Genomic DNA, 23,875 nt, shown 5'->3' with positions numbered 1-23,875 from the left:
TTGGTTATAAACAGCATTGTTATTCTAACATTAAGATAATTTTTCTGATTGTTAAGTACTTGGGTATTTAACAGTGGAAGAGTTGATTCCTTTCTAGGAATTACAGTGAAAAGGTTTTAAGTGGCTTTCCAGCATGTCCTAGATGAACTGTAAAGCTTCTTGCCAGCCTTCTGCCTATAAAAACTGCAGTTCATTTAGGGGAAAAATAAACCTTGCACTCAACATATTTTCTGTAATTGAATTAATTGCATGATTGGAATTAAAGCATTGAGAATTTTGTTCGAAAAATGAAAAGCATTAAAAATTTTGTTTGAAAATCTTGTCCTATGTGATAATTAGGAGCTAGGGTGTACTACTATGATTGCAGATTCATATTCTGTAATTCACAGTAGCCACTTATGTTCTCAGAATGTCCAGTTTCATGATAGTTTTTGAAGACTGTTGTAAAAAAATGTGGGTGTTTTCGTTAGCAAAAGTGATTCAACTTTTTTTACTCACATAAAGTAGATCTAATCTTGTAACTAAACAGATAACTTTTGGCATATATATTGTAGAAAAAATAAGTATGATTTGATTTTTGGAATCACTGCTTCATGAGCTGTGAGAAGATATAGTTCATATCAGTCATCAATTTTTAGCAAGAGATTTGAGGAAAGCGTATAAGTTTCTTATCTTCAGATTATAAAGCTGAGGAGCATTTTTTTTTAATTGAACTTAACCATCAAACTGGCATCGTTCCTATAATTTTTTTGCCTGCAAGATATTCACAGTGGCAGTTTACACATAGAATTTTATTGGAAAAGAAAATCTATTTGATTTACATAATGATAAAGTAATAGAGAGTCCTGGTGTCCCTCTAGTTGTCTTGTATTAAGGTATTGAAAACCCAGTCAAAAATACATGAAAGACATTTTCTCATTTTTTTTTTACCTTTCAATCATTCCTCTTTAGAAAACTCGTCATTTCTGTGAAAAAATTTTGCATAAACTTAGTTATTATGTTATTACTCTGACTTACAAGATGGCAAAACCAGAAATGACCTATCTTCTTTAAATTATTATTAAAGTGAAAAAGTTCCTCCATAATAAATAAGGCTATGAATAAAAATGATGGGTTATTTTTCCTCTGTGATCTCCCTACCCTGACTCTTATTAGACAGAACAAATAGCAATGAATGCATTCTCAAGAAACACAATGAAAACCAGGTTCACAAAACCAAACATTGTTTTTGGAGAGTCCAGCAAATTCGTCATTATTAGCTGGGTTCATGGTTTCTAAAGACTAAACTTATAACCTCATCTCCTTAGGGGATGAGTGGAAATGTGCAGTGCCCATGAATGAGCTCTGAGTCACCAGAATGGAGCCATCTTGATTTATATGTAATCTGTAGAACTGCAGCCACCCCTGTCCTGCCTCTGTGTCACTCCTGGATGTGTTAAATTCTTAACATCTTGCTTTGTATTTGTTAAAATGTTTCTTTATATTGATCTTATCATTTGTGAATATTCTGCATCTCTAACTAGAGTCTTTAACACCTAGATTTTCTTTAAACCATGCATTTTATTTTTTGCCTTCTTTCTCCAGTGTCCAGTGTAGAACTCTAAAGTCTATTTCTTTAAAGAGAAAAAGATTAATTAATAAACAAGATGCTGTCAGTGTAGTATGGCAAAACGAGAAGAAACGGCAGATTAAAGCTCCTTTTTTACTGGGCTTTGTTCAGTCCCCAGCTGGATGGAGTAGAGTTGAGTAGCAGCCAAAACCATAGAATTTGAGAGTACTTGTTTCAATATTTAATGAAGGCTCAGCCGAGAGTGATGGGTTTTAGTGCATTTTTTTCTTTTTCCCTGAGTGGAATTAAGGTGACTTTCCTTTTGCACGTTGTATCACCTCAATTTAGGAGCTAAACAGCTTGTGCTTGTTGGTCAGGTAGCTTAGTTTTGCAGGTTTATGGGACGTGATGTTTTCATAGCAGAAGGGAGGAGTAGATAATAATCCTTTGAACCTTTAAGGAGTTGAGATTTAACAGTTCATTATACATTTATATGCAATTTTATGTGCATACCTGTAGAATTTAATTCATAATTTTTGAAGATCCTCACTGTCAGGGATAGTGGGCGTAAGGCAGAGAGGTTTAAGGGGATAGAGAGAGGTCCCTGCTATGACAATCACTGTCTGGATTGGATTTAATACAGCTAAGGAAGAGAAATCCAAACCACTTGACGGGGGACATTCATTCATTGCTTAACACAAGTCAGAGCAGCATGTTTTGTGAAATTTGAATGGTTTAGTATTCTAAAATAAAGCACATTCTTTAGCATCTATATAAATCATCTAATTTACCTCTTTGGTGAAAGACTTCTTGTTATCTGCTACGGCTTTGGTTTCAAAAGTGATACTGTGCTTTTCTTTTTTTAAAAACAAATTAGGTATATCAACTTGATTTGGGGATTATTAGTATTCAGCAAATTATTCTTTAAAGCCGCACATCAAAATATTATTATTCCTGTAATTTTATGTGTGTTATGTTTCTCATTACTGTTCTGTTCATTTGTATGCTCTATAGGACACCAGAGGCAGCTTTTGAATTTTAAAGAAAATTAATCTACATATTAAGTGGCTAGTGGACTTGTGATCCTAGAAGTTGTCATATTAGAGCACCATGCTTGGATTTTCACAGCTATCCCAGTTTTATTTTTTATTATTACCTTGTCACTTAAGTCATTAAGTTTGAATTAATGTATACTAAGACTTATTTCAGAAACAGCTTTTCTTTGTAAAACAGAATGGACAATGATAATTTCTAGTAAATGCTTAGTTTATGATGTGATAAACTGAAAAAGAGCCTCTCAAGAAATTTTTTGTAGCAGTATGGTAAGTTTTGAAACATTATTCATATGTCTTTTAAAGATAATATTGGGGGGGGACGCCTGGGTGGCTCAGTTGGTTAAGCGTCTTCCTTTGGTTCAGGTAGCTGCTGGGATCCAGCCCCACATCCAGCTCCGTGCTCAGCGGGGAGTCTGTTTACACCCTCTGCCCCTCCCCTCTCTTGTGCTCTCTCTCTCTCAAATAAATAAATAAAATCTTAAAAAAAATAAAGATGATATTGGGTGTGTGTGTGTTTCAGGAGGAGAGGTATTTCACATGATAATTTACCTAGGTAACTTTCCAGGTAAATTTTAAGCAATTGGATTTTTCTTCAAAAGTTTTTAAATGTGGTATAACATAGAAAAAAGTTAAATTAAGGGGGGATTCCCTTAATGTAATTAGATACTATAGGGCATACCTGTACATACACATGTATATTTCTGTGTAGTTGCTGATAGAGACAGGTTGTGATCACTTGAGCAGGAAAGTGAACTTGGGGACTTGGAGTTCATTTCTCCACCCTTCTGCTGTGGCATTAGAGAAATAATCCTCCTGTTCCTTGGTTATTTTAGCTATAAAATGGTGATTATAGTACTGAAAAGGAGATTGCAAATGTATTCAGTCAACTGCTTCTATAATTTACAAGTGGCTACCTTTAATTTTCCAATAACTGCTTACAGGAAATATTAGAGAAAGGTAATTACCAGCATCACTACCACACCAATAAATGTTTATTCAGTGCCTGTAATGCACTAGGCAGGAAGCGGGAGCCCGAGACCCTAGATGACTCAAAAGGAGCAAGGACCAACCTTGGTTTCCTGCAGTTACCAAACTCTTTTTCTGAAAGACAGTAAATTTTCTAGCTTACATCTACGAGACTGTGAAATGAAAAGTTATAGTGTATCATTCATTCTACGAGTATTAGGTGGAACCATATGAAATTACCATTTATGTAGATCAGAAATATGTAATGTCATGGCAGTTGCATCTGGTCCCATTTCGTATTTACAGAGCCACTGGCATGTGTCAGGCATTGTAGGAGCTAAGGCATAGAAGTCAACAAAATAGACATAATCCTTGTCCTCATGGGGTTGGCATTCTCATGGGTTCTCCAGCCAGACCTCTCTTAATCTAGTACAACCACTGCCTAGTCTGCATCTCCACTTGGATGCCAAATAGGCATCCAAACGTATTCAAAACCAAGTTACTGGTGAATAAACAGTGCACCTAGATTTTACTTGCTTTGTAGGTAGAAATCACAGCTAGTAGGATCATGAATATATATGACTTAGCCCAAGACCTCTCTTCTTCTGTGTCTATCAAGATAATAGAGCCAATAAATAAGGCAGTAATTTTTGTAGCACCAAATGGTGATTTTTATCTATTGAATTTTAAAATGTACTCAGACATGAAAATGGAGCCTGGTAGACTGCTAAACACAACTATGATGTATTTGCTCTTTCTAATACATTGCGACAAGCTATTCTGTATCCTTCACTACACATGGTAAATAGCTGAGACCTGTTACGACTCAGTGAATGTGCTCTGGATAGGAAATCTACAGAGCTAGATTGGAGTTTCAGATTTGCTATTGAGGAACTATCCATCAGGAAATATAAGTTAACTTTTTACATACTTCAGTGATGTGAAAATAGATGAGATAATAATTACCAAGTGGTTTGAAAATTCACTCTTGTGGGATGAGAGTTGTTATAAAAATATAGATAATAGTTTTCATATTCATAGTTTAATGTAATCCAGGTGGCTTTTGTTTTTGTTTTTCTCGTTTAAGATACTAGAAAATTTTGTTTTGAACAAAAACCAAAAACCTTTGTTTTGGAATGTATCAAACTATGCGATTTAGTCTTTGCTCAACAGGCAGATTGAGCCTCAGCAGGGGAGCCAACTGTTCTTTTGTCTGTGTTCATTATGATATAGCATTGACATATTAATTTTTAAATTAAATCCTCATGAATGAATATATAAGACATTTGTTAGGCTATTGAAAGCATCTTTTAGTATTTAAAAATATATGCTTTAAATTTCTGTCAAGTTGATGAAATTGAAAAAAAAAAACAAAGCATTTTCCTGGCTTGTCTTGTCATCCTTTTTTGTTAGCATGTCCCTGATGTATATATAGTTCATTTGAAAGACTAGCATGGCAAAATAAATTCTGTTTCTTAATGAGATATCACATCAAAGTTGAGAAGCAAATAGATAACCTGAAGCTATACAATAAGTTTACATAGCCTTCCCTTGGTAGAGCCATCTTCCTGCATTGCTAAGAACAGTCCATCAATAATTCAATTTAGTTATAAGAAAGCAGCCACTTTGCTTTGAGACTTTAATCCGATTCTTTGTCATAATTCGCAAGGTGAAGTAACCTATCCTTACTGTGATGCCTGTGAGTAACTTATCAACGTAAAGGGAAAATATTTCTCCTCTGTCATGAATATAGTTCCCTGGAGTTTGATAGGCAGCTCTTTTGTATTAAATAATAAATTTATATGTTGGTTATGTGTAGGTAAGTGGTATAATGTTCCAAGGCAGAAAGCCAAGATAAGTTCACTTAAGTTTTCTATACTAGATAACTTTGGAAATTCTTTTTTTTTTTAAGATTTTATTTTTTAAGTAATCTCTACACCCAATGCGGGGTTTGAACCTACAACCCTGACATCGAGAGTCACATGCTCTACCAGCTGAGCCAGCGAAGAACCCCTGTGCTAGAAATCTTTGAATTATATGAGAAAAAAACGATGCCTGTTGACATTGACCCTTGTAACAAATCAACCTTCCTTATACTTCATACTGGGAAGCATAACAGTGTGCTGTTATTTGTAGAGTTGGGCATGACTTGCTAGATGTTACAGTAAATTAAAATGGCTTTACTTGAATAGATAATAATTTGCCTTTAATTATTCTGATAGAAAGCCTTTGTTTGCTGAATACCTCAGATTTTAAGCAAATTGAAAATTACCACTAAGTTCTGAAAATAGCTTTTGCTGTTTTTACATGTGTTTATCATAACATGGTAGAAAGTATGTGGACTTTGAGCAAGTCATAAAAAGGTTGCAGTTTGGCACCCTTTACTGTGTACATTTGAACATTTCACTCAATCATTTAAAGTCTCAGTTTTCCAGACTGTAAAATAGGGATAACCATACTAATTTTGCAGGGTCATTAGGACAATCAAATGAGATCATCTGTGTTATGCCTAGTCCATTGCCTGGTATATAAACATTTTATTTTGAAAAAATTCTAGACTTACAGAAAATTGCAAAAATCATACTGAGTTTCATATGCACTTCACCTGGCTTCCCCTAAAATTCATTCATGCCTTAACGAACTGTTACACAGTTATCAAAATTAATGAATTAACATTGGTACAGTATTAACTAGAGTCTTTATTCAGATTTCACCAGTTTTCTCACGCCTGTCCTTTTGCTGTTCCCAGATTCAATCCAGGATTGCACATTGTGTTTAGTTGTCATAGCTCCTAAAATGATACTATAGGAGATACCTTGGGCATATAATATCATCATAACTTAGTACTGGTGACATTAGCCTTGATTACTTGGTTAAGGTGGTATCTGCTGGGTTTCTCTACAATAGAGTTAACTATTTTCTCCTCAAAATGTCTTGGGGGAGATACTTTTAGGCTATCTAAATATTCTGTTTCCCCACTAATTTTAGCATCCCTCAGTGGATCTTGCCTGCAACTATTATTAGTATGGTGTTCTAATGGTTATTTTCTCTTTCCCTATCCTTCTACATTTATTAATTGCAATCCTTCTATAAGGAAAAGCTGTCCCTTCTCCCCCATTTATTTTTTCAGTTATTTATATCAGTATGTACTCATGAACACCTTGTGAATTATACATTTCATTCTATGAGTTATAATTCCATGCTGTTATTGTTTATTTTCTTGCTCATATTGTTCCAGCTTTGGCCATTGGGAGCTCTTTCAGTTTGGTTCCAGTGCCCTTTTGACATGCCCCCATCCTCTTTTTAAGCACCTCTTCTCTGGTACACAAAATGCTCCAGGCTCATGTTGTCATTTCCCTGCCCTAGTCTTAGAATCAACCAGCTCTCCAAAAAGCCTTGTAAACCCCTAAAAAATAAATAAGTAAATAAATTTGCCACCCTCACCCAACATACGTTTTTCTAATTTTTGATATATTTTGTGTATTTCCCTTTGATCTCCTTCAGATCCAGCCTTAGAGAATTTAGTCTCACCAATTGGGAACTGTTGGTTCGTAATCTTTAGAAGAGAGACAAAACACTTGCCTACAACAGGAGGCAAGAGATCTTCTCTTTGTCCCTGAAATTGTAGAGGAATAATCTAGCTTGTCACTGTACATTAAAACTTTATCTCATGCCATTTGTCCTTTCGTGGCATATTTTTCTGTCAGTTATTGCTAGCTTTTAAAAGGGATTTTTTTCTTTTGGTCATCTGTTATGTAGTCAAACTTAGATGACTAGAAGATGACATGTAATCTAATAAGTGACATATTTCACTATATTATTGTGAATTTGAGAAAATCATTTAATCCTTTTAGCAGTTCATTTTTAGAGTTATTTTGGAGCTGATTTTGTAATTATGATGGAAGTAAAAGTGTGCTAAAGTTCTTGTCTGTTTTGTAGAGAATCTGATTCATTTTTGACATTGATAGAAAAATGTGTATTTTAATATGCTATGAGTAACCACTAGAGGGTGGTCATGGGTAACCAATTACCCATTTGCTATTTATTTAAAACATTCTGACACTGAAAGATTGACAGTAAAGATGGGGAGGGGAATACCAGCAAGCAGAAGCAAAAAAATTGAGTGGTAGTATTAAACAAAATAGCAGTACAAGGAGAAAAGGATTAAATAGGACAAATACATGTTGATAAAAGGCATACACCACCAAGAATATGTGACAATTCTGAATCTTTATCCAGAAATGTATTGAAATATATCAATATATATCAACATTTAAATGTCTATATAAAAATATATATATTTCTAAAGATTTGTAGGATTTGGGAACTATATTTTAGTGATTATCTTGGTAGCTCTTCAAAAACATAGACTTGTGTTACATATAATATATATACTGGGCTGTAAATGGTATCTTAAAATGTCTCTTTAAAATTCTATCATAGTAGAAATTTAGTTCTAGAAAATACTTGCTTTGGATTAAAGTTGCCAGATAAGGAAATGTAGAAAAGTAAACTATTAAAAAATTTGACAGAATGTCTGAGAAAATGAGTAAATAGGATGAAACTAATCTGGCAGAAGTGAAATAAATGTACATTTAATTTTTACTTCAAAATGTTTGTAAAAATCAATTCCTGTATCTGTGAAGAAGAGGCAGCCTTTCCCTTGGAGATTAGAAGCTCTCATCAGCTAACTTCTGTGTAGTTCTTTGATTGTAGGCTCGGATGATGTTTTCAGTTTGCTTCTCTTGTTTTCAGCGAGTGAAAAGACCAATTTATTCAAGCTGAGCCAACTCATCTTGGACTAGAGCATTCTACATCAGTCAGCCTGCTCCTGTGGTTTTCTGGTGATAATTTGTTTTATGTTGGCTCTTCCCCTACCAGTGTGATAGCGATTAAATTGCTCACCTCTTAAGGGTTACTAAATTTAGTTTTTTAGGCTGTAAGAATGTGATTCAGTAAATGCTTTTGCTTTATTGAATGAAGGATTGTCTATGGTTTGTCTTCAAATTTTGGAAAATTGTATTTGGAATCTTAATGCATTTGCATGCACTGTTATGTTAGTGGCATTCAGTGACATGAATACCACTAACTCATATCAGTGAATAAAGTAGACTTTTCTAAAACAAGCATTCTGGGGGAGATGGTGAAAATTCCATCATTAATCTGACCTTTCCTTAAGATCAGCACACTTGGCTGAACAGATACCCAGTTAAAATGTAAGGTTACCTTTTAATTTACCAGGCAGGTGCCCCAGACCATATCCTCCAGATGGAATTGTTGAGACCTCTATTGAAACAATATGTTAAACAGTTACAATGTGTTGTGATAGGAATTTGCTAAATCTCCTTGTTGCTCAGAGTTAACATTGTAATTAATACAAGATGAGCCTTCAGTCCTCTTGTGAGGTCGGCCCAATGAACATACAGTACAAGAAAGACTTTTAACAGTTAAGACTAGTAAGCATTTAGTGAGCAAATGCAATTTGCTGGGCTTTGTGCTAGGCAGGAGGTTTACAGAAGTGAATGAGAGGTGCCTGAAATAGGCAGTGCAGGGACTAAGGTTCTTTGCCTACCTCCTCTAAAACTTAGACTCTCATTCCTTGCTTTTCTGTGTATAATAATGGCTGCACGAGTTGATGTCTAAAACCTGTTCCAGCTCTTTAAATTTTGATTCTGATAAGGAAGCTAAATTTGCCAAAGCTCCAGATTGTTAAATAAGTTGCCAGTTAAATCAACAGTGGTGTGTCCTGCATTCATTTATGTCCATTTTCATACTTTCTTTTCTCAGCTCTTTGTATTCCAGTTCATTGTCATGTCCCCAGCTAGATTGTAGAAGGAAGAATATCAAGTGTGCCTGGTAATTTGAAAGCGTGTGCAAACACTAGTGTTTCTTCATTCCAGTAATATCTAACTTCAAATTTGCCATTTTTTATTCTAAAATCATGGTAGATTAAAAACCAGGTAAATCATGCGAATGGCTCGTTACAGCTACTATTTCTTTGGAGAGTAGGTACTCTTCTCAGGTTTTTACTAGAATCAGAAGCATTTTGTTTAACTCTGGGTCAGTGTGATTTTGTACTGGCCCTAGAGCGGCTGAGAGCAGAGAAGTAGCCTACAGCTAGCTGAATGTTTGCCATGGATAACTGACACTTGCCTGTTTACTTATTCATTTGCTCCATTTATAATTTTGTAGTATTTTCTAGAAAGTAGAAGACTAGGATTTTAATGCCAGTTTTTCTACAAAGTAATTGAAGTAACTATTCACTCAACCTCTTGAAACCTTAGTTGGCTCATTTATAAAAGAGAGAGATCTACCTAATTTCTATACCTTACAGGTAGTAAAAGGTCTAAGAAGTATCATTTTGTCACTGCTAAAGATCTATAGAAATCTAAACTATTATTATTGAGATATCACTAAGTATTACTTTGTTTTTTATTGCTAATAGCAGTAGTGCATTTGTACTAAATTGCCCATTAGGAATTTAGAAATGATGTTCTTAATATCTGACTGAACAGATAACAGAATTATGTAGATCACACACAGTCCCAGGTCACGGGTGACCCTCAAATCTTGTTTTCTGAGTCATTTGGGTATAGCCCTTAAATATGAAAAAGACAAACCCACTAGCCCACACCTCACCTGCATTCCTGAACAGATAGCTTTCCATTTTCCTCTGATGCTTATGACAGGTTTTTTGATGATCTTTGATATACACTGGCTTTACTGAAAGTGATCTGCTTAATCAGTTACCTTATCAGATAATATAGGATCAGTCCATTTAATACTTTTTCTGTGGATCTTGGCATTTCACTAGTTTTAAAAAAAAAATTCTAACATAGTTCGATCAAAATTTTAAGATTTTAGCTTGATCCTGCCTCAGGGGAAATTTGAGGGAAAGAAAATCAGCATACCTTGGGGTCTAGAACTGAAAATGTTCTCCATAAATTCAGAGAAGGGGATTAGGGTGTGAAGATGGAAAACGTGTCCCACTCTTACCACTGAAACTATGGAGAGCAGGGGAAAAAAAATCTTTTTTCTTTATTCTTAAATTCTCCAGGTGGGGCTTGTGGATTAGCCTGGCATAAGACAGATTTAGGAGAGAAAAACTAGAAGTTTGGCTCATACACTTGGGAACACCCAGAAATGAGTAACTCAAAGGGGTAGTAGGCTAAACAGAAGAAAGGGGTTTGGCGCTTCTTGGCATGTGAAGGGAGCAAGTTCTAAGAAGTTGATTGGAAAAAGTATGGTAAACAAGGGTTATTTAGTAAGCTTTGTTATGCAGTTTTAAGTCTGTGGCTTCTCCAATGATAAGAGTTGTTTTCTTCTTGGTAGGGAGTGGGAGATTACACATGGAAATTTCCTTTATGAAGGGAAAACTGTGGGCTCTTTTTAGAGCTTTTCTGGCATCTGCTGGTTCTCAGTGGCCTTTAGTTGAAAATAATCCATACACCAAGGAAGCATATTTTGGGGTGGTATATGCCGGCATCCTTCAAAATATATATAATGTGTGTTCAAACTTTTTCAAGTGAAGTCACAGGAGTATTCAGAAATACACTTGAATATAAAATGGAAACTATTTTTAACATTTCACTTTTCAAACATGGTAAAACAAGTTTATGCAAATTTTATACAAATAATTAGCGCATAATTGTAGTGTATACTTAGCATTTTACAGTTTACAAATTGCTTTCTATAGAGCAAAGTATAGTCTCATTATTACAATATTAAAAATGAAAAAACAGACAAGTAATTTATAATTGCCTGATATTATTCAGCTAGTAGGTGGCAGAGTTAGAACCAAAATCTGGGTTATCTCTCTAAAACCTTGCTGCCTCATAAACCCGTGAAAAGTTGTCACCAATGAGAAATGAATTAACTCTTACAGAGCAGAAGAAGAAATATTTAGTACACCATAGGAGGTAATTTTCTGGATTATAGTAATAGCAGCAATGCCTTCCAGCTGTGGTACAGACTTGAAATTGCATAACTGATTTTTTTTCCTAAGGCCCTATAAAGAGAGGGAGTAACTAGATTCCAAGTTTTTCTGATGAGGAAACTGGAGGCAAAACATGTAAATAATTTAAGTAGTATTAAATAACACACCAGATCTGACCCACTTAAGATAGCTTTTTCTTCCTTTTTTTTTTTTGGAAAGAGTTATTTATTTATTTTGGTGGGGTTGTGAAGAGGGCACGCTCAGTCCTGTGCCCAAGATTGGGGGAAGGGCAAAGGGAGAGGGAAAGAATCCCAAGCAGACTCCCTGCTGAGCGCGGAGCCTGATGTGGGGCTTGATATCATGACCCTGAGATCATGACCTGAGCTGAAATGAAGAGTTGGATGCTCAACTGACTGAGCCACCCAGGTGCTCCTAAGATAGCTTTTTCTAGTTAATAATAAAACTGACTACCTAGGTAATGATAACTCTAAAGTATTGAATACTTATTCTGTGCTAGATACTATACCAAGTGCTTCATGAAAATGAGCTAATTAATCCCCACACCAACTCTTATCTGTTAAGTAGTACTCCTTCACTTTTATATATAAGGGAACTTTACAGATTGGTTAAGTAACCTGCCCGAGGTCACAGAGCTAGCACGTGGTAAGACAGGATTTAAACTCAGGTATTTAACTTAAAGCCCTGCCTTAAGTGATGTGAAATGTTGGGGTTCGGAAGCCAGGCAAATGGTCAAGAAAGAATTCTTGAGATGTTTTTGGTGCAAAAAGGGTGGTTTTATTAAAATACGGGACAGGACCTGTGGGCAGAAAGAGCTGCACTGGGGTTGTGAGGAGTGGCTGATTATATACTATCAAGTTGGGAGGGGGTCAGGGATAGTAAGTCTCTAAGGAATTGGGAAGCAAGGTTTCCAGGACCTTGAAGAGCTAAAGGTCATTTATTACACTGTAGTAAAACCTTAGTCATGAGACCCTTCAGATGTGTATCAGTGGGGCATATTCTTGGAGGATGATTGCTAACATCTATCTTGAGGGAGTAGAAATAAAGGAAGTTTCCAAAGGGATTTTTATAGGATCCTGGAGGTAAGGCTAATGTCAAGCTAAGGTTACCTTTTGCTTCTAAGCAAAGTATTAACATTGAAGCAGTTGAGCTCCTTGAGGAAGGTCACTCTGCCTGTCCCAGGTACTTGTCAATGGATTGTAAGTTGTAAGGAAGTTTAATTTTTTTTCCTATATTTCTTTTGCCTTTGTTCTCCACATCATTATCTATTAGCTTTTTCTTCTTCCCGGACCCTTTAGGGCCTCCTAGTCTCCTTTGAGTGTGGTTTTGGTTAGAATATGTATGATGTTTCAGTGACCTTGAGAGTTAAATTGTCGTTAAAGAGTTAAAGAGAAGTATTTAGAATCTGTAGGTGACTGATCACAAAATTAGTTTTACAGATAGTAACTGAGTATAGTAAGTAGGCATTTAAAAGCCGGGGGTGGGGGTGGGCTGCACTAGATATTAAATTCATATAGCATGCATCTGCAGAGCAATACAGCCCTTATTTACTGTACATTTTCTCCCCTCACCTTCTCATAATTTGCCTCTCCCACCCAGCATCCCTTTTCCTTTGTTTAGCCTAAAATGGTATGTAAACCTCAGTCCTTGGACTACCTCAAGTCCTATTTCTTTGTAAGACTGCTAGGAGTGAGCTTATGTACACACGTAATTAAACTGGTTTTTTTTTCTTGTGAATGTCTTTTATTCTTTTGATTCGTGGGACCCAGCCCATGAACCTAGGAAGATAAAAGAAAAAAGATCCTCCCTCCCCTACAGGGGTTAGAAAAACAACCTGGACTCCTACTTCACACTACACACAAAAGAAATTAACTTGAGATGAATCAGGACCTGACTTTAAAGCTTAAACATTACTGCTTCTAAAGGACAGTATAGGAGAATATCGTTGCAAGCTATCTTAGGACACTGAGAGCATTACCATCAAAAAAGTTGGTAAATTAGGGTTCATGAGAATAAAAACATTTGCTCATCCTATCAGAAGATAACATCAAGAAAATACATAGAAAAGCCACAGACTGTGAGAAAATATTTGTAACACCTGTATCTGACAGCAGGGCTGTGTTGAGAACATACCAAGAATTCCTACAAAGAAGACAATCCATTTTTTTTAAATGGGAGAAAGATTTGAACAGACATTTTACAAAATAAGGCATATCACCAGCCAAGAAAGTCTGTGAAAAAGTGCTCACTGGTGTTAGTCTCAGGGAAATGTAAAGTGAGATATCACTACCTACCCATTAGAATGGCTAAAATGAACAAAATTGAGACAGCACCGAACTTTCAGGAGAGTATGGAACTCTCTTGCATTGCTAGTGGGGTATAAAATAGTATGGCCACTCTGGAAAACTGTTGGCAGCAATTCTACTCCTATATGTTTATTCAAGAGAAATGAAAACATATGCCCACAAAAGTCATCTACAAGAATGTTCTTGGCAGCTTTATTTGTAATAGCCAAAACCTGGAAGGTCCAGGTATCCATCAACAGAGGACTAGATCAACTATCTGGTATATTCATACAGTGAAACACTACTCGGCAGTAAAAGGAAGAAACTGCTGATAATGTTACCAATCAATCCAGCATAGCTCCTAACTCAGGATGTGAACAGGTAAGCCCTGGTGTGCTGCCATGGCCAACTGCCGCATCCTGGGGAATACTAAGAGGGCTCGACAAATGGAAAGCATAGTTCCAGGCTGGGTTTCCAACACTGCTGCCGAACAAACCTGGATAAACTCATTGCGAGAGAAGCCAATAACTCAAGAGACAAAGTTTTGGAAAAGAGAAGGGGAGGAGCAGCCAGGGTGGTGGCAGGCTCAAGTCTTAATAACCTTAATAACTTTCTTGGTGAGATGGATGCATAAAGTTTTATAAAGGTTCAGGGAGGTAGGAGCAAGAAAGCAGTCAGCATGAGATCATGGGTGGGGGTCAGTATGTGTTCAGCACCTGATCACGGGCAGGGAGGGGGACATGTGGGATGTGGTCTTCTAGGCATTCTGTTGCTCTTGGCTTTTCTGGCTAGGTGGTTGGAATGTTCCAGTCAATGCAAAACGTCTTTGTCAATGCCTCAAGGAAGTGTGATAAGAAATAAGTACAATGGGGTTTTAGTTAGAGCATGAATTAAACGGTCTTGTCTATTTCTAGTTTTAACTCTTGGGGTCTATAGTTCAACAAAAGAGATTGCTGACAATATGTATAATGAATAGCATGCAGAAATCTCAAAAACCTAAAAAGTCATGAAGGAAGTGAGATACAAAACACTATGTACTGTATGATTCCATTTATATAAAGTTGTAGAATGGTTAAAACTCTGGTGACGAAAATCACATCAGTAATTGCTTCTGAGTATGCAGGGAGGGGAAGAATGTTGACTTGAGAAGGGGCACAGGGAACTCTGGCTTGATGGAAATGTTCTGTCTCTTAATGGGGTTATGGGTTATATAGGTACAAGGATCTGTCAAAATCAATAAAACTGTAGACTTGAGATCTGTGCATTTCATTATATGTGCGTTATACCCTCAAATTTAAAAATCTCACCCCCAAAATAATACAGTATTTTCCTCTCTCTTAATCTGGGTTCTCTTACTTTCCTTAAAGTATTGGACAGCTAAGTCCCACTATTCTGAGCTTTTCAATAGTTGTTAGTTCCTGTGTTCTTTCTGTCCCACCCATTTCAAAGTCCTTTTCATACTGTTAGCTGGTTTTATAAACATGGAATCAGGAATTTCAGGTGGGAGACAGTTGCAATAGTTCATTCATCAAACATCTGCTTACTTCTTGCTTTGTGTAGTGAGGAAACAGAGGAAGGAATTAATTATGTCAGGAGGCATTTCAGAAGTAGAATAGGTAGGATAGATGAGTTCAGAGAGTACTAGGATGGGGGGTGGAGAAGAGACTGAACTGCGATATATATATCCAGGGCAGTCTCTGGAATCAAACCAAGAAATGGGTCAATTGATTGTTCTTAGGAAAGGATTATCCTCATCTGTAAACATATATAAACATTCTCTGTCTCTACCTGAGAAATTTGTTTCCCTTAAGATTTGCACTTTTAAAAGAATTTATTTATACACAAAGGACGCAAATGATGTATATGATATGTACATCTGCCAATGAATGCTGAATTTATTCTAGAAAATACCATTTTGTGCTCTGATTCTAGCTGGCACTGCTGACACGATATTGTACGGTATTGGCTTACTTTGTCTCTTTTTCCTCCAATCAGTTTGATAAAGGCTACTCTTACAATATCCGTCATAGCTTCGGAAAGGAAGGCAAGAGGACAGACTATACACCTTTCAGTTGCATGAAGATTATTCTAACCAATCCACCAAGCCATGGGGATTATCATGGTAAGTGCTTCCATTGGATATGTGTTTGTGAAGTGTAGAAACCCCTGAGCTTTGTGGGAAACAGTGAGACAGCGTGATGGCTTTTTGCATCACCGCATCACCTGTAGCTTATGTCAGTCATCGGTGTCAAGCTAGCGCTCCGTTACTCTTCCAGTGATTTGTCTTACACTGAACTAGGTCAGCGAGAGAATTTATTCAGCTATGCTTCGGGTGGTGCTGGACCAGGCTCTTCAGTTCTTTCCCCCCTTCACCTGCTGTTTTCTGTTTCTCTCATGACTAAGAGACTGATACACGTTCTTCAAAGGTTTTTGAAATTGAGTACCTTGAATTTTAGAATAGTTGATTCATTAATTTTCAAAAGATTACCAAAGAAAGGTGTGTTTTATTTTCATCACTGTTACCTGATTAACGAAGATTAAGTGAGGAATTTAGCAAGTTGTGGTATCAATTCGCCTCAGTTATTGTAGGTTAAAAAAAAAAAGTCTAAACTGTTTTTTGTGGATTTCTGAGTTCAGTGACTTTTTTCTAAAATAATTCTCTGATCATACCATGACAAGCTCCTCATTTGTCTAGTATGTTAGAGAATGATTTTAATAGTCCATATTAGTAAATCTTTTAGATTACTGAAGCTTACCGCAGTATGTGTCAAAACTATTTTTTGTTTTGGCTTTTTCTTTTTAATGTGTATAAGAATGTTAATTGTTTTAGCATCTTGAATGGAATTTGTTTTTAAAAGATTATATACTTTAAGGCTGTTAGGGATTAAGATCAAAGAATCAGAAAACAGAATTTTAAGGAAGATGCTTCATGTGTCCAGAGCACTAAAAAAATGCCTTTTCTTTCATATTTGATAGATGAAAGGTGGCCAGTACTAGTATACACAGTGAGTTCTTCTCATCACTTTTGTCACTTAAGGTACCTTCTAGAAATGCAGATTATCAAGCTCCACCCTCAGACTTATGAAATCAGATTTATTTGCAAGTGCCCTGGATAATTTTTATGTCTTCTAAACTTGGAAAACCATTGACCAGATACTTCTATTGAGAAAATCTATTACTTTTCTTAGCAGCTACATCAAGCAGTTAACTCACATTTAGTTTGGCCTAGTGAAACTCCCAGGGATTCCTCTATCAATGTCCAGAACCTAGGACTCCTCACATACTTAGTTGATTTTTATTAGCTTAAGTGCAGGATTTTATATTATTCCTTATGAAATTGAATCTTATTTATTCCAGTCCATTCTGTTTATTTATTTATTTTTTATTTTTTTATTTTTTTGAGACAGAGTGAGAGAGAGAGAGAGCACATGAGAGGGGGGAGGGTCAGAGGGAGAAGCAGACTCTCTGCTGAGCAGGGAGCCCGATGCGGGACTCGATCCCGGGACTCCTGGATCATGACCTGAGCCGAAGGCAGTCGCTTAACCGACTGAGCCACGCAGGCGCCCATTCTGTTTATTTTTTAATTTAAACCCTATCAGTTAAAAAAATAATATACTTCACACTCAGTAAGCTCACATTATTTATTAGAAACATTAATCTGTCCTTTTTTTAATGAATAAGCTTAATTTTTTAGAGCACTTTTAGGTTCACAGCAAAATCAAGCAGGGCGTACAGAGAGTCTTCTCACATACTCTTCGCTCCTACACTTGCACAGCCTGCCCCACCATCAACATCATCCTGCACCAGAGTGGTTTGTTTGTTACATCTGAACTGAGACGAATGTATAATCTGCTGTTATTGGATATAGCCGCTTTATAGATATCAATTATATTAAATTAATTGATGGTGCTTTTAAATTCTACGATTATTGTTGCTAATTTACTGCCTGCTGGGTCTGTCCATTTCTGATTGAGAGGTGTTGATGTCTCAAATAGTGGATACATCAGTTTCTTCTTGCAGTTCTACCAGTTTTGCCTCTTGTATTTTGATGCTCTGTTGTTAGATGGATACACATTAAGGACTATTACATCTTCCTGGAGTATGCATCCCTTTATCATTATGTAATATCCTTGATAAATTTCCTTGCTCTGAAGTTTTTATATTACCTTTATTTTTATTTATCCTCTGATGTTTTCATCTTTAGGTAGATCTGAGTTTCTGGCCTATATCACCTTCCTTCTCTTTGAAGAACAACTTGTAACATTTCTTGTCTTACAGGTCCACTGGCAACAAATAATGTCATTTCTTGTTTGTCTGAGACAGTCTATTACTCCTTGTCTTTTGAAGATAATTTCACAGGGTACAGAATTCTAGATCTGTGGAGGTTTTTGTAGTTTTTTTTTTCTCTCAACACTTTAAATATTTCACTCCAAAAGCAATCACTCCTCTCTCTTGCTTGCATGGTTTCTGACGATAAGTTAGATAAAATTGTTATCTTTGCTTCTCTGTAAGTAAAGTGTTTTTTACATCTGACTTCTTTTAAGATTTTTTTCTTTATTTTTGGTTTTCTGAAGTATGAATGTGGTATATCTAAGTTGTATTTTGGGGGGCATTTATACTGCTTGGTGTTCTTTGGACTTCCTGGATCTGTAGTTTGGTGCCTGATGTTTATTTGGGGAAAATTCTCTGTCACTATTGCCTCGATATTGCTTCCGTTCCTTCCTTTGTCTCTTCTTCTGGTATTCTCACTGCCACCTTTCATAGTGTCCCACAGTTCTTGGATATTCTGTTCTTATTTTCTTTAGTTGTTTTCTCTTTGTTTTTTCAGTTTTAGAAATTTCTTTTGACATATCCTCAAGCTTAGAGATTTCTTCCCTCAGCCATGTCTCCTAATAAGCCCATCAGAGACATTCTTCATTTCCATTATAGTGTTTTGGTAGCATATCTTTTTGATTCTCAGTATTTCCATCTTTCTGCTTATATTACCTGTGACTATACATTGTCTGTGTTTTCCATTAGAGCCCTTAGCATTAATCATAGTTATTTTAAATTCTTAGTCTGATAATTCCAATATCCCTGCTGTATCTGACTCTAATTTTGATGTTTGTTCAGTATTTTCAGACTTTATTTTTTACCTTTTGATAAGCCTTGTAATTTTTTCTTAAAAGGTAGACATGACATATTGGGTGGAAAGAATTCCAATAAACAGGCCTTTAGTAATATGGTGGTAAATAGGGAGGTGGAGAGGGTGGTGTTCTGTAGGCCTGATTAGTCTTTTAGTGAACCTGTGGCCCTGGGCTATGAACTTCTACATGACTCTCAGTTATTCCCTCCCCCTAGATGGGACAAGATGGCTAGGGGAGACTGGAGTTGTATCTCCACACACACACCCCACCCCCCCGTAGGTTGGCTCTGATAAAACTCCAGAAGTTTAGGCTCCAGTAAAATAGTTTGTTCTGAGGGCAGGTCTTATTAAGAGCAGATTGCTCTAGAGAATCAAAATGGTTACTTTTCCCCTCCCCATGCCAGAAGCGCAAGAGAATTTCTCTGTTACTCACCATGAGCACCTGGTAGAGCTCCTAGAAGTTAAGCTTCCTTCTCTTTGAAGAACAACTTTCTGAAGTCCAGACTTCAGAAATTTGTCAATTACAGGTTAGGTTTTTCCTACCCCAGCATGGTTCCTCCAGAGATATCTGTTCTGGTATGTTGTGATTCTCTGTATCTGCCTCTATCTTCGGTTTTGGGGGCAGTCAGTGGTGTGGCCTGTGATCTTACTTCTCTGATGAGTCTAAGCGGAGTTGTTGATTTTTCAGTTTGTTCAGCTTTTTCCTTGTTAGGATGTAGTGATGATGTATAAGCCTCTCATGTGCCAGACTGGAAACCAGAAGTCTCTGTCCTTTTAGTTTTTATGTTATTTGTAAAACTATTTAGTCCCCTGTGTTGATATTATTTCATTAACCAGCACTCCTTGGAATGGTTGTTCAACCAGTTAAGAATCTATATATTCCAGACTATGTTTATCCATTTCTTCCACAAACATATGTTGGAAGGCTTGTCAAACATGTAACTGGGTATGCATTCACTTTGTTTCCAGTTACCTACTTCAGCCCTTTCTAGTTTTGAAGATCACGTTCTCTGATGTGGAAGATAGAAACAAAATAAACAGGAGTTACTGAGTTTTGCTTTCTTTCTGTCATCTGTTAAAATAACACCAGCTTCCCTAAGTGGTAATCTGTTTTTTTTTCTGTTCTGCTTATTGTCAGTGTAGCTTTAGAACACTTTTTTGTGACCTTTAGTACCTTGGCAATCTTCATTTTCTTCTTGGCTTTGCCCTGTTACCTTTTTCATATAGATACAGTCATTATTTCAAATGTAATTTGGATAATTCAATTAATCTCCTTTTTTGTGTTCTTTAATAATTCTGGGCTTAACCAAGAATTCCTTGTGCAGCCTCATTTCTTTCTTTTTGGGATCTTTTGAAATTTCATTATCAGGATGGTGTTTTTTTTGAGAATCATGATAGCTAATACGTGTTAAGTGTTTACTGTGTGCCAGGAGCATATAAGAGCTTTATATTCCATTCTCACAAGAGTTCTGTGAGTGATTATTTCCCTCACTTGACAGAAAGTGAAGCTGAGTCAGCAACAAGGTACAAAATTTGCCTATGGTCTCCCACTTAGTAAGTGGTAAACTGAGATTCAGACACCAGCGTTTTAGCTCCAAACTCTTAACCAGGTGTTACACAGCTTCTCAAAATGTTTCCTTATACTAAAAATTATTACAGTTTTAATATGAATGAAGTGTAAACTATGAATTTTGTGAATTTTGTTATTTGTAGGAGTCCATACTATTATCATGGATGTTTTTATGTATAGTTACGATTTTTGGTAAACACATTTGTTTGGCATCTAGGCTCTTTTCTATTTTTGCTGCAACCAGTTTCCCATTGATTTCATTAAAAATGCACAATTGTTTCAAATTAACTTATAGGTCCATCATCTGTGTACCTAAAAAAAGTACTCTGGCTTCCTATATTAAATTTTAAAATAAGGTATTTGATTTACCATTGCAACATCTTATTAAAATATCTAAACTTTTCTAGATTTTGGCCCGGTAATACAGCTTTTTCATTTCAATTCTGTGTTCTTATTTATGTAAATATTTTAGTAGTCCATCTTTATTATTGTGTTACAGAAATAACATGTGTCTGTTATGTTAGTTTCCTATGAAATATTTTTCTGTTTGTCCATCTCATTCCTAACTGTGATTCCTCTAAATTTATATGGATTTTACTCTATGGGAAATAGACATAAAATTTACATCTGAAAGTGATGTGAGATTTTTATATTTCTTACAGTTTGTACATTTTGCTTTTTGTTTACATTATCTTCCTCCTCATAGGCTTTTAACGTAATTTTTAAAAATACGAATAAAATGTGAGATTGTATAAAGTTTTTAGATCAAGCACAGCTACTTTGTGATGATCTCTGCTTGTTAACAAGTAGCATAATTAAAACTGTTTCCTCCTCCTAGTGAATGAGCAACTTCGCTGGAGAATGCTGTAATATTTTATATAACTCTTGAGCCTGTAGTACCCTGATAACCGTACAACTAAGTCGTCATTTAGATAAATAGAGGAAAGCAGTTCCACCCATGGGCAATTAACTTTTTTATTAATAAGCTGTTAGACAATTAAGGGGAGCTTAGACAGTCTCTCGAGTGTGGTATTGTACCAAGTCCTGGGTAAATAACCTTGTTGGTGTGCTGGCTTGTTTTTTGTTGTCAGGGTGCCCATTCCGTCACAGCGATCCAGAGCTGCTGAAGCAGAAGTTGCAGTCCTACAAGATCTCTCCTGGAGGGATACAGCAGGTAGGTCAGATTCTCCTGGGTGTCCTCAGTAAGGAGGTGCCACACTGTTACTCTCAGTTTCACTGACTGGTCAGGCCTCCACCACACACCCTCTTTCCTAGATAGAGGAAGCGAAAGCTTTGACTTGCCCGGCTTCCAGGCCTTGGAAATCCTACTTCTTCTGTCTGCTGGGCTGCATTCTTTTCTTGGTAATAAAGGAAGTGGGAAGCGTTTTTTCTCTCAGTTTGTTTTACTATCTCAATTAGGAACATTTAAAAAAAATAAATTTTTAGAGGAATGCATTGAAGCTTGTTAATGAAGCTGAAACTTAATGCCATTGTATTTTATTTTGGGAAATTGTTTTCTGTGCCACATGTAGGTTAAAGCAGAAGATAATATAGTGGCTAAATGTTCTGATAGTCATCACCTCTTGCTGTGTTAAATCTGCACTTCTGATGATAGCTCATTAGGTTGAATAATCTGCCAAAATACTTTGTCTTGTAAATAATTGAGATTAAAAAAAAGAAATACCCAAATGCAAAACCAAATATTTAAGAGTAATTTAGTGAATATGCTTTAAAAAATATTATGGCATTGCTGTCTATAATGTGCTTTTGAGTTGACTTGGAATTTGAGGAGTTCAAGAGGAGCATTGGCTTCCTTAGCTCAAGAAGAACAATATATGTTTTAGAGCTGGAACATCCAAATCATTATGTATCCTTAATTATTTTTTCTTAAAGAAAATAAATACTCTATAAACCCTACTTCTTTTACTGTGTCCAAAATTTAGATTGAATTTAGTTAATTCAGTTCAGATCTTAGAGTTTTATGGTACTCTGTGTAAGGCAGTGCTCAAGGTGCTGTTTTAAGATGTAAAGAATCTTATAAATCCTCCTACAGAACCAGAATCTGGAGGGAAACATATGCCAAGTGTAATGAGAGAGGTACACATAGAATGTCTTAGCTTTTCTGAAGAGGAGGAAATATAACCAGATGGGGAGGCCAAGGAACACTATCTGGAAGAGATACTCTTTTGTTTTGTTTTGTTTTGTTTTCATTTTAATTCCAATTAGTCAACATATGGTACAATATTCGTTTCAGATATACAATATAGTGATTCAGTAATTCCATACATTACCCCGTGCTCATCAGAACAGGTGCACTCCTTAATTCTCATCACCCCCCTCCCCTCTGGTAGCCATCAATTTGTTCTGCAGAGTTAGGAGTCTGTTTTTTGGTTTGTCTCTCTTCTTTTCTTTGTTCTTTTGTTTCTTAAATTCCACATATGAGTAAAATCATACAGTATTTGTTGTTCTCCGACTTGCTTTGTTTAGCATTATGCATTCTAGCTCCATCCATGTCCTTGCAAATGGCAAGATTTCATTCTTTCTTATGGCTGAATAGTATTCCATTGTGTATATATACCACATCTTCTTTATCTATTCATTAGTCGATGGACATTTTGGCTGCTTCCATATTTTGGCTATTGTAAATAATGCTTCTGTGAACATAGGGGTGCATGTATGCTTTTGAATTTATGTTTTGTATTCTTTGGGTAAATACCCAGTAATGTGATTGCTGGATCATAAGGTAGATCTATTTTTAACTTTTTTTTTTTTAATTTAAATTTTAGGTAGTTAACATACAGTGCAGTATTGGTTTCTGGAGTAGAATTCAGTGATTCCTCACTTACATACAACACCCAGTGCTCATCATAACAGGTGCTCTCCTTAATACCCATCACCCAATAGCCCATCCCCCACCTTCCTCTCTCCATCAGTCCTCAGTCTGTTTTCTAATATTAAATGAGTCTCTTATGGCTTGTTTCCCTCTCTCCTTTTTTCCCCTCCCCATATGTTCATCTGTTTTCTTTCTTAAATTCTACATATGAGTGAGATCATATGGTATTTGTCTTTCTTCGACTGACTTATAAGCATTATACCCTCTAGTTCCATCCACATCATTGCAAATGGCAAGATTTCATTCTTTTTGATGGCTGACTAATGTTCCATTGGGTGTGTGTGTGTGTGTGTGTGTGTGTGTGTGTGTGTGTGTGTACATACACATACCACATCTTCTTTATCCATTCATCATTCAATGGACATTTGGGCTCTTTCCATAATTTGGTTATTGTTTATAATGCTGCTGTAAACATTGGGGTGCATGTATCCCTTCAAATCTGTAATTTTGTATTCTTTCTAAATACCTTGTAGTGCAA

The 23,875-nt window shown here is 36.1% G+C and overlaps 1 protein-coding gene across 3 annotated transcripts in view; it reads left to right on the top strand.

The window, feature by feature from the left end:
* PRIM2 (DNA primase subunit 2) overlaps positions 1-23,875 on the top strand; it is a 318,527-nt gene that overhangs the window by 248,406 nt on the left and 46,246 nt on the right. For all 3 annotated transcript variants that reach the window (XM_028097748.2, XM_088023933.1, XM_028097745.2), the window contains exons 11-12: positions 15,805-15,931; positions 21,596-21,678. In XM_028097748.2, coding sequence (XP_027953549.1) covers positions 15,805-15,931; positions 21,596-21,678 — 210 coding nt within the window. The remainder of the gene's footprint in view (positions 1-15,804; positions 15,932-21,595; positions 21,679-23,875) is intronic.

The sequence above is a fragment of the Eumetopias jubatus genome, unplaced genomic scaffold (assembly GCF_037043125.1).
Source record: "Eumetopias jubatus isolate StellerSeaLion01/CBP00866 unplaced genomic scaffold, mEumJub1_p1.0 scaffold_6, whole genome shotgun sequence".
NCBI lineage: Eukaryota > Metazoa > Chordata > Mammalia > Carnivora > Otariidae > Eumetopias > Eumetopias jubatus.
The sequence above is the reverse complement of the archived record's forward strand: the minus strand, read 5'-3'. Positions and strand labels throughout refer to the sequence as shown.